Below are 10,963 nucleotides of genomic sequence, written 5' to 3'. Positions count from 1 at the left end.
TTCCTTTCGGATCTGTTAGCAAGAGTAAAGCCGGGAATGGCATAGCCGCTATCGAGCATTCCGAGATTATAGTGGTCCTTCATGGAGAAACAACGTGGAACGCTGAGAGAAGAATTCAGGTTCTTTCCATATTCTCCGTTTTGTTCTTAAATTTGGGAATAGAATCGGAGATAGTGTTTCTATTATGCTTTCTTTTTATAAATCGATGAATGAGGATTTGTGTTCATGTGCTAATTCTCCACTCTGATAATGTAATATGTGCTGAATCGCTTGCTTCTTGTTATGACGGTTGCCTTGAAAAGTAAAGAGAAATCTCCGCGCTTCACTCATCTGATTTGAAGCGAGCTCGTGAGTAAATTGCTATTCATTTGATATTGTACATCCCTCCTTTTTTGGCAAAGTAAATTGCTCTTCATTTAATCTAGTAGATCCCTCCTTCTTGCCAATCTTTTTATTGACCATCACTGCACATCCTCTTGGCGAAAAAATGGAAGGAAAGGAAGCATAAAGGTGATTGCATTACACTCATCATTCTAAGGAGTTTCTCAATTTTGCTTACTGAAACAGCTAGCTCACTGTAATAGGTACTTAATTCACTCATTTAACATTGTAAGAAGTCTGCAAAAGTGACTAAGAAATAAAACAAATAAAAGCACACACCCATATTGTGCACTTTTTAAGATCATAGATTCTAAACGATTTGATAAATCATAGAAGTCCATGTTATTCACTGAATTACTTTAACTCGTTTATGAACACAACTCTTGATTGGGGAAATTTCTATAATAGTTCTCGTCTAGGTCAATTGGACCAGGATCTATCAAAAGATCATTAACGTTGTGTTCAGTTTCCTTGGTATATAATTATGGGATGGCAAAATCTGCCAATGAATATGCATGAAAAACTTGCCATAAGGATGCAAATTTTCATTTTAAGACAAAGAATGATAGTGGAAGAACACTTCACAAGTATGTTGCTCCAACAGTGGAATTAGGAGGCAAAATTAAGGATACATCAATCAGCATAATTCATATATGACTGGAATGAAAATGTGGGATGTGAAGACCTGGGCCGATGTTAAGCACTACTGGGTTTTTGAGACGGCATTTGGAAGGGAAGGAGTTTCAGGCCAGCTCATGCTTCGGTTACTTGTCAATTATCAATAACGCTGCAATTACAAAAACCAGTTGACAAACATGGAGTTTTGATTATCCTTCTTCCAAGTTTGGAATAAATTTAATGGAGAAGTAAAAGAATTGGTTAAGAGAGAGCTGCTGGGACTAGGGAGAGTGGGTTTCAATAGTATCTGCCTCCCAAAGATGAATTGAAGAATACGTGAAGTAAAGGTTGGGATATTTGTTCCATTTCAGATTGTCGTTTGTACTATAAACAAGTACCGTGGATATTTTATTTTATTGGACGTTGAGTCTGAGTCAACTCGATCACTTTCGCAACCTCATCCACTCTCACTCGCTTATCTGCTCTCTCTTACACCAATAGTACAGTTGTAGATCCATGGCTTCTTCAGCAGAAGCTGCGCTTAACGAAGTGAAACTTACTGCTCCTTATGGTTCTTGGAAGTCCCCCGTCACCGCTGATATCGTCTCTGGAACCACCAAATCACTCGGAGGTACTGCCATTGACGGCCATGGTCACTTTTTCTGGCTTGAATCCCGCCCTACTGAAGCTGGGTATGCTCTATTATGTTATTTATGTTTGTATTTAACTGTCCAACCTTTTATTGATTATGTGTTGTGGTTAATTTTGATTAGACGATCGGTTCTGGTTAAAGGAGCTGAAAAACCAGGAGAGTCACCAATAGATATCACCCCAAAAGACTTTTCCGTCCGAACGACCGCCCAGGAGTATGGAGGTGGCGCATTTGCCGTATCAGAAGATACAGTCATCTTTGCAAATTACAAGGACCAAAGGCTTTACAAACAATTTATCGATCCCATAGGTTTCAAAAATTTCTCAGTGCATATGCTGCTTTGGAAACAAAAATTGAAATGTTTTTGTATGATTGAGTTTTTTTTTTTTTTTTTTTTTTTTTTCTGTTGCAGTTTTACTTATATATTATCTACTTTGTGTTGTATATCAGGTGCTTCACCTGTTCCACTTACCCCCGATTATGGCTCCCTAGATGTCTCTTATGCTGACGGAGTCTTTGATTCACGCTTTAACCGTTTTGTCACTGTAATGGAAGGTATATCTATGCTAACTGTGTGGTGGAATACTGTAGTTCTTTCTTTAGCATTAAGTATCTTTTCTTGAAGCATTTGTTTATGACTTTGGTTTTTCTTGATGCCCAAATTAATAGATCGCCGCGAAAGCAGCACAAATTCAACTACAGTTATTGTAGCAATTAGCCAAAATGCTGATAACATTGAAGGTAAAAGCCTGTGCGTTTTTGCCTATTGCCCCTTTCTCTTTTAATTAATCCCAGTTATAACTACAATGTTCAAAGAATAGACTTAAAATTTTCAAATGTTCTCTAAATTTGTAGCCTCGATCTTACACAGTACTGTTTGACTTGTTACTTTTTGTTGAGGAAATAATATTCTCGGTGTTTCTGTTTCCTTTGGATTTTTGACATTCAGAACCCAAGGTGTTAGTTAGTGGCAATGATTTCTATGCATTCCCACGTATTGACCCTAAAGGTGAACGGATAGCATGGATAGAATGGAGTCACCCCAACATGCCATGGGATAAAGCAGAACTGTGGGTTGGCTACATAGCGGAGAATGGGTAAGCAAAATCTAATTACAATTGAGTTTCCCAACATTTTTTGGTCATTCAGTGGACATTCTTTTCTAACTTCTAATTTAAGAAAGTTCCAAAATACTGTCACAGTTTCTTTGTTGGTGAAATTTACGGTGACTTTCTCAATCATTTTGCTACTATCTGTCTATTTGCTGCTAAACTTTCGGATTTAAGTTTGTTGAGTTGCATGAGTCCTAATTCCTTTTGGTTTTCCTGAACCTGCTCAACTTTTAGGTTTGAATTTGTACCACAAGTCATTTCCCGATCAGGCACCAGTATCTTGGACAAATAAATGCACCCTTTTTGGAATTTTTGCGCTGCATCTACTTCATGTTATTCATATGTAGGTATATGTGTCATATGAGTTTATAGACTCTCAGGCAAGATTGTAAAAACCGCGCTAGTCAGGCGGGCAGGGCCCTTAGAGATTAGTCGGATTTGTATTTTTGTATTGTCTTATTGGTTCATAAGAATATGTAATCTACTATCTAAAAATAAATAATACAATATAAAATGATTTAATAAAAAAAAATTGTATATTTGTAACATATATCCTTACAAACGTGTCAGCTACAACATCATTGAAACAACTCAAGCAAGTAAAAGTTAATGTCCACAAGTAATATAATTCACCAAAAACTACGAAACAATATCTTTAAAGTCTTAAACTATATCATGGAAACTAGAGAGCGCAATTAAACAAAAATGTAGCACAATTCACGACAATGTTCAAAAGTGAATTATAATAAAGTAAAAAAAGAAAAAAAAATAAAAAAGAACGTATTTTGTTCCGATCGCCGCCCACTGACTAAAAAACACGGGGCCGAATCCGGGAAATTGGAACGGATTCTCGTTTTGAGGGCCTAGGCGGTCATTTTCTTGATGCTGATGTAACATACTTTGTACTAACTAAACTAGCAGCCTGATATCCTGATGCTTGCTCCCATAGCGTTTACCCATATATATTCTGTTTCTCTAGGTCTGTTCTTTGGTGCTTTAGTTAAATAACTAGCTAGCAAAAGCCTTGGAGGATGATCATCTTTTTGCATTTTGTTTCTGTTTCCTCTCATGTTTATAGTTTATTCTGTCATTAAATTTCTTGATTATCCTGTGCAGAGACGTCTATAAACGGACATGTGTTGCTGGTTGTGATGCTGCAATTGTTGAATCACCAACGGAACCTAAATGGTCCTCCTCAGGTGCTTTTCGTTTTTTTAGTGGTTTATATGGTTATCATCTAAAGTGATACAATATATAGCAAGTGTGACTGAGGGACAATCCCTTAGTCTGTGTCAGAGATAACTGTATCTGCATCATTTTTACCAAAATACATACTATATGCTTAAAGTGCAGTTACAAATGGCCAAGCCAAGTTCAGTTTTGGCAAGCTCTGGCTTTATTATTTTAATTTTATGCAATGAGATTGGGATTTCTGAGCTTCTGTTTTGCTCTACTGAATGGAGCGTTTTTATTATTATTATTATTATTATTTTTTTTTTATATCAACTGAATGGATCACAAGTTTATTTTAGGGTAAAGTAAAAAAAAATACATGAGTGTAATTTTTTTTTTTATCCAAACAGGCACTGAGGTTTTGGCTTACAAACAGGAGATGATTGTGGTTTTTCGCTTTACTTAAAAACAGGACCTTAAAATTGAAATGAGTGTGGACGACCTCAAAATTGAAAAATTCAAAGACTTGATGATATTCTAAGCAATTTTAATTCTTCAACTTATTAATTTGAGGTCATTTGGGTGTTGTTTAGGAGGAGAGAGAAAGTGAATGTTTAGAGAGAGAAAGCTCCGATGATGCTTTTGAAAAATAAAAAATTTGGTTTCATCGTAAATGTGGTACTAAACAACTTTAATTCTTGGAATTTTACTTTTTGAGGCCGTTTACGGTCATTTTTATAGTGTCAAACTAAACGATCCTCGTTTTAGCAAAACTAAAACCTCAGTCCCAGTTTGGACAAAAAAAAAAAAATTGCACGTACCAGTTTGACAAAACGTGAAAGCACGTTTTTTTAGACTTTACCCTTTATTTAATATAGGGAGAATTCATCTTACAAATTTAATGTGGTTAACGAGCAACAATCTATGATTTTATTCTATAGTTTTCTCTCAAATAAGTTTTTCTATTATCTATATTGTGCTTATAACCATAAATAGTTAAATACATAGAAGCTAAACTCAGAATCATATTAGAATTAATCTGTACAAAGCTTTTCTGAGTTAAAGATTGTCTTGTTTATTACGAAGTGAGCTTTTGTTTGAGCTCATGAATAAGCCCAAGTAAATTTTAAGAAATTGAACTTATCAGAATGAAACTATAAATAATTTATGCACATGGCTGAACAATTTGAGTTTTTCTTAGTTCAAGATTGCCTTTTTAATTACATTAGGTTTCTAATTGAGCTTATGAATAAGCTTACAGCACACGGAAAGCCCGATAAAAGCTTAACTTCATGTAGGTTATGAGCAGTGCGCTCACTTATGCTCTAGTTGAAAGTTGAATTGTAACAATTTTGACCTTATGCTGAAATCCTATTAATAAAGTCAAATTTGATAGAGCCTATTATAATTTATATTTGACTCCACGGTTCCACCCGTGGAAGCTATATAGATATATCAATTATTGATCAGAAAACTTTAGTAGATTCAAGTTATTCTGTATGACTAATACTTTTATTTAAATCCACTCAGGGGAGCTCTTCTTTGTCAGTGACAGAAAAAGTGGATTTTGGAACCTGTACAAATGGGTATGTTCTGTATTTGTTAGTTTAGTTATGTCTAGAGTTACTCTGATACCCTTTTACAGAAAATGTCAATCCACCAGTTATCATAGGTTTATTCCTCCATCAAGGAACCTACTTGTATGTTATCCTTTTAATTATAGTCCATTACTCTATAGTTTTTCTCATGGTATGATCATGATATCTAAATACTTGAGTGCAACAATATAACTTTCATGTTTAGAAATTACTTCATGGTCTGTAACCCAAAAAAATTTAACTGCATGGACATTTTATACATGCATTGGCTACAGAACCACGGTAACAAAGTTAATAAATATCACATTTTATATAGCATAGCTTATAGCACCATTTTAATGAAGGCAATACATCTATTATAAGATAAATTTTTCTATACAGGATTTTGGAGCATTATTTTCTTTTTGTTGGAGATGATATTGCATTTCATATTTCGAATATCCATCATTCAGTGTCTTATTTCTTATTTTGCAAATAGAATGAATCTGTAAATGATGTGCAAGCACTCTATCCCCTGGATGCTGAGTTCACAAGACCATTGTGGGTTTTCGGCATCAACTCTTACGAGCTTATTAGGAGCAATGAAGGAAAGAACTTAATTGCTTGCAGCTTCAGGTGACTTTGAAAATGTTACTGGCTCTGCATAGCTTGTCTCATGCACATGCCTTTTTCAGATCAGTTTCTTTCTTAGTTTTTGGTGAATATTCTGCGAAATAGTGTGGTAAAGTTTTTCAGATTTACAGGCAGAAGGGAAGATCATATCTTGGTATTCTGGACTACGCGCAAAGCTCGTTATCTCTACTTGATATTCCTTTCACAGACATAGAGAATATTGTACTTTCTGAAACCTTATTCTTTTTCTAAGCTACAGCTTTGGAAAAACCCCTTGAGTAGAAATTTGATGATAGTTTTTTCGAGATATAAAAACATCTTTTCTCATACAGAATGCAGGGCACCAGTGCGTATACGTTGAGGGAGCATCTGGAATTCATCCATCATCAGTGGCTAAGGTGCTGTCAGCTATTCTTGCTATTCGTGGAGTCTCCTTTTTGGTCATAAAGGCGAATCTAATTGTAGTACTAACCAACTGTTTTGTCTTCTTCAGGTGAATTTAGATGAGCAAGGAACCAGAGTAGTTGATTTCCGGATTATCTGGTCATCATCACCAGATAGTTCAAAGTATTCATCGTTTTTCAGCTTGCCGGAGTTCATTGAATTCCCAACAGAAGTTCCTGGTCAAACTGCGTTTGCATACTTCTATCCGCCTTCAAATCCCATGTACCGTGCTAGTCCAGAAGAAAAGCCTCCATTGTTGTTGGAAAGTCATGGTATGTTTGCCTCATTTGGATTGATATCTATAGGCATGGCGATTGATGAGCCTTTATCAGTCAATGTAAGTTGAAGGAATACTGGACAAGTAAATTATAATTAGGTATTGACTGATTCAGAGTTTTGTAATTTCAATAGGATTCACTAAAGCCATTAAAGGATTTATATATATAAATTTTTTATGATACTAAAGTGTTTTAAGAAACAAGTAACCTCTATTTATGTAAGTTTTCTATGATACTAAAGTGTTTTAAGAAACAAGTAACCTCTATTTTCTACTGCGACAAATTTATAGATCAACAAAACAAAAAAGGAAAAGAGGCTTTTCCATCTTAAGCAAAAATGGGATATTAGAGTTCAGGAAAACTGATTGCTGGGAATTCACTGCTGATGTCGGTATTGATAGACTACATATATATCACAATTGAGATTAGAAGGTTTATTTAGTAAATATTAACTGTGTACTCGTTTTTAACGTCGTACATTGGCAATGATAATTTTTACAGATGATATCTTCTAGTCAGCAGTTATGATAAATAGAAAATACTGAAGGGACTTTCAATCTATGGTGTTGAGCAACATATGAGAATATCTAAAAAGAAGAAAAGAAAAAAGTACAAAATCATTTTTTAAATATAGATGTGAGATTGTGACATTTTACTCCAGGGTATTTTGCTGTGATCAAATGTGACTTTTGGTTTGTGCTTTGAACTTTCTCTATGAATAGATTACAAAGGCATATTCATTATGGAATCAATAAGATGTTTTATGAATTCCTCGTAAATGATGTCATGTGTGAATGTATAATCACATGAATAAGCTTGATGAAAATTCAAGAATACTATGTAGTATACAATGTCTTTTTATTGCTAAACTTGTTCAGCGGTGGCCTTCACTTCATGCTTTCTGTTGAATCAATGAGTAAATTGAATTCTCTTTACTCATGTTATTTTGCAGGAGGACCAACATGTGAAGCACGTGAAACTTTAAACTTGAGTATCCAATACTGGACCAGTAGGGGCTGGGCTTTTGTAGATGTAAATTATGGTGGAAGCACTGGTTTGTTCTTTACTTTCTCGATTTATTTTGGGTTCGTTTATGATGTTTATGCAAGAATGCATAAAATGGGACATGCTTGTTTTATTCATTGATCAAATCAAAGTAGTTGTTTCATCAGTGACTGGTTGCAATTGGGTGAAGGAATTAGTGGATGGAAAAAGGAGAATTTATGCCTTCTTATTATTGTCTTTACATTCCATACGGCAACATTAAATTTATAGTTCACATTCATATGCTAAAGTTGCTCAAACTATGAAGGTTATGGTAGAGAATATCGAGAACGATTGTTGAGAAACTGGGGAATTGTTGATGTTAATGACTGTTGCAGTTGCGCTAAACTTTTGGTAAGTATTTATTTTTCTTTGACATGTTCTGTTCCATGCTGAATGTACATGCAATGAATTTTAGCTAGTCATAATAATGTACATCTCTTTTGTTAAGGTGGACAATGGAAAGGCAGATAGTGAACGTTTATGTATAACTGGAGGCTCTGCTGGTGGTTATACAACCTTAGCTGCCCTTGCTTTCAGACAAACCTTCAAGGCTGGGGCTTCTTTGTATGGTGTAAGTTCTTATAGTTCCCAAGTAGACTTAATATGATTAGTAATATAGCAAGAATTTGTATATCGTCGGTTGCTAAATACTGTGAAGAAAGTGGCTCTTGATATAATCCCAGAACTTAGTATTTCAACTATCAATATTTGCAAAAGATCTTGTGCTTTTGTAGTGAAGAAAGGTGCCTGCCTAATTCATGCTCCTTAAAGGTGACATGTTATACCTATTGCAATCATTTTCTTGGCAATGATAGAAGATAATAACAAAAAGTACACGATATTGGTCTGAAAATAATAAAGAAGTGGAGAAATGCTAATCCTTGTCTTTCAGCTCAGAAACCACAACCTGCAAGTTGACTAATCTTCCATAATTTTTGTTCTCTGGGTTCTTCTTAGCCACTGGCCTGTAATATCGTTCATTGATCTTATAAAACAAGAAGCAGTGTGCCTTTTGCTGAAACAAACTAATAATTGCTCATCAATACTGCTTACATCATCTTTATTTTTTGGTTGTCAATGGAATTTTGGAATGTAGCCATTAGTTTATCTAACTCTGCTTGATAATTGAATTTTAGCTTCTAATTGAAGCAGTTAGCACTGAGTTGGAGAGTAACACAAGATTGAGCTAGAGAGAAGCATGTTATAGATCTCTATTTAGTATCTGGCAGCATGTTAAACTTGGCATACTTTTTAATTTGATGTTGTTATTACATATTGATGTTGATGTTGTTCTTACATACTTTTTAATTTGGCATTTTCAAAATATCTTCAAATTTGCTTTGCTTACTCTGCATTCTTTTTCCATGAATTACAAAGTCAATCTTCTTTGGTATTACATATATTGTAAATTATTTTTGCACAAGATATAGAAGTTAGGATGTCAGATCCTTCTCCATACTACTGAGACTTCACCATTTTTATGTACTTTTGGTTTATGAACAGGTGGCCGACCTAAGCATGTTGAGAGCTGAAATTCATAAATTTGAGTCTCATTACATCGATAATCTTGTTGGTAAACTGGAAAAACAAATGCTTCTTTTATTCTATTTTTATTCTTCCATATTTAATTTATTGCATTTACTGGTGAGATGATTCTTGACTGATTACAGGTGATGAAAAAAATTATTTTGAGCGATCACCAATAAATTTTGTTGATGGATTTTCTTGCCCCATAATTCTATTCCAAGGATTAGAAGATAAGGTACAGATGCTGCTTTTAATTTGGCATTCTTTTGGTGTTTAGAATGATGAAAAAAGGGTAGAGATGAAGTCTTAAAGTTTTGAGCATATTTTTCTTCAATTTACTGAATGGTTTATTGCTTCAAAAGTAGTTTTTTTGTTAATACTTTAAAAAGAAAATGAAATATGAATCACGTAGCATATGCATAAGCTTGAAAACCATGGTTTGTTGTACGTGGTGCAGGTTGTACCACCTGATCAAGCTCGAACAATATACAAGGCATTGAAAGAAAAGGGTTTGCCTGTTGCTCTCGTCGAGTATGAAGGGGAACAACATGGCTTCCGCAAGGTATCAACTAATTTTTTATGTTTTATTGAACACAAACACAAACATTTTTTTGAGATATCATCTGATTCTTGCATTGACAGGCTGAGAACATCAAATTCACACTAGAACAACAAATGCTGTTTTTCGCTCGTTTGGTTGGACACTTTGATGTTGCAGATGAGATCACACCAATCAAAATCGAAAACTTTGACTAAGAGCAACATTACTGGAGGTAACCAGAAGTGTATCCTACACATTGAGAACACCCAAAACAAACAATCCACTACAATCCTTGTTACTTCAATAATTGTAGGGTCCACTTGTCTTATATTATTCTTAAAAAAAATGTATTAACAGAGATAACGAGAATAAAAAAAAAAAAAAAACCATATCATTAAGTCAGTACAATTATACAATAAAAAATAATAATAGGGTTCACATCATTAATTGTTTCTTTCTTACCTGAATTGGTAACTTACAAAAAATGGATAACAAGAATGTAATAACACCTCTAGTGATTGGGTATTACAAGGAACAACCTTGTAACACCCACTAGAGGTTCTCTAAGCATCTAATAACTTTGATGTGGTTTTCTTCGTAATTTTCATCAACATTTTGTTTGACAGATAAAAAGAAACAGAGTTGAAAATACATATTTTGATCTTATTTATTACAGCACTCTTTTTTAGTTTTGTTCTTCTCACTGCTCTTCTATCATGGCAGCAGGCTTTTTTACTTTTCCCCAAAAATAAAGAGATCAGAGCCTACCTAAGGTGGTAGAGAAATCTTAGATTGAAAAACTAGGGTTCGTGTTAAAATAAATTTCTCAAAATCAGTGTTGTCAAACCTGAACTGGACTGATTGGTCGAACCAGTCAGACTAGGAACTAAATAGGCCTCCGGTCTGGGTCATTTTGGGTTTTCTAAAATTCAACAACTCAATAAAAATTGGAGTCAAGTCGTGACCCAACAGTCCAATCG

At 34.5% G+C, this 10,963-nt stretch overlaps 1 protein-coding gene across 2 annotated transcripts; it reads left to right on the top strand.

Annotated features, from left to right (window-relative positions):
• Positions 1-1,210: 1,210 nt before the first annotated feature.
• Positions 1,211-10,381, top strand: LOC136200610 (uncharacterized). 2 transcript variants are annotated; one of them, XM_065991001.1, is made up of 18 exons: positions 1,211-1,691; positions 1,773-2,017; positions 2,102-2,206; positions 2,321-2,392; positions 2,601-2,748; positions 3,880-3,962; positions 5,467-5,522; positions 6,013-6,149; positions 6,278-6,368; positions 6,479-6,544; positions 6,640-6,862; positions 7,821-7,922; positions 8,181-8,266; positions 8,364-8,486; positions 9,419-9,488; positions 9,586-9,677; positions 9,900-10,004; positions 10,085-10,381. In XM_065991001.1, exons 1-18 carry the CDS (start codon positions 1,516-1,518, stop codon positions 10,196-10,198), a joined length of 2,094 nt encoding a protein of 697 aa, XP_065847073.1. In that variant the 5' UTR covers positions 1,211-1,515; the 3' UTR covers positions 10,199-10,381. The 2 variants fall into 2 exon arrangements, with proteins under 2 accessions (XP_065847073.1, XP_065847074.1); XM_065991002.1 differs by having other exon boundaries at positions 1,223-1,691; positions 1,773-1,960.
• Positions 10,382-10,963: the final 582 nt, after the last annotated feature.

The sequence above is a fragment of the Euphorbia lathyris genome, chromosome 7 (genome assembly GCF_963576675.1).
Source record: "Euphorbia lathyris chromosome 7, ddEupLath1.1, whole genome shotgun sequence".
Lineage (NCBI taxonomy): Eukaryota > Viridiplantae > Streptophyta > Magnoliopsida > Malpighiales > Euphorbiaceae > Euphorbia > Euphorbia lathyris.
Note: the sequence above shows the minus strand (reverse complement) of the source record. Positions and strands in the feature narration are given on the sequence as shown.

Coding starts and splice junctions, on each gene's coding strand:
- LOC136200610 (XM_065991001.1), top strand. CDS start 1,516: ATGGCTTCTTCAGCAGAAGCTGCGCTTAACGAAGTGAAACTTACTGCT. Junction 9,489..9,585: donor TTACATCGATAATCTTGTTG/GTAAACTGGAAA, acceptor GACTGATTACAG/GTGATGAAAAAAATTATTTT. Junction 9,678..9,899: donor TCCAAGGATTAGAAGATAAG/GTACAGATGCTG, acceptor TACGTGGTGCAG/GTTGTACCACCTGATCAAGC.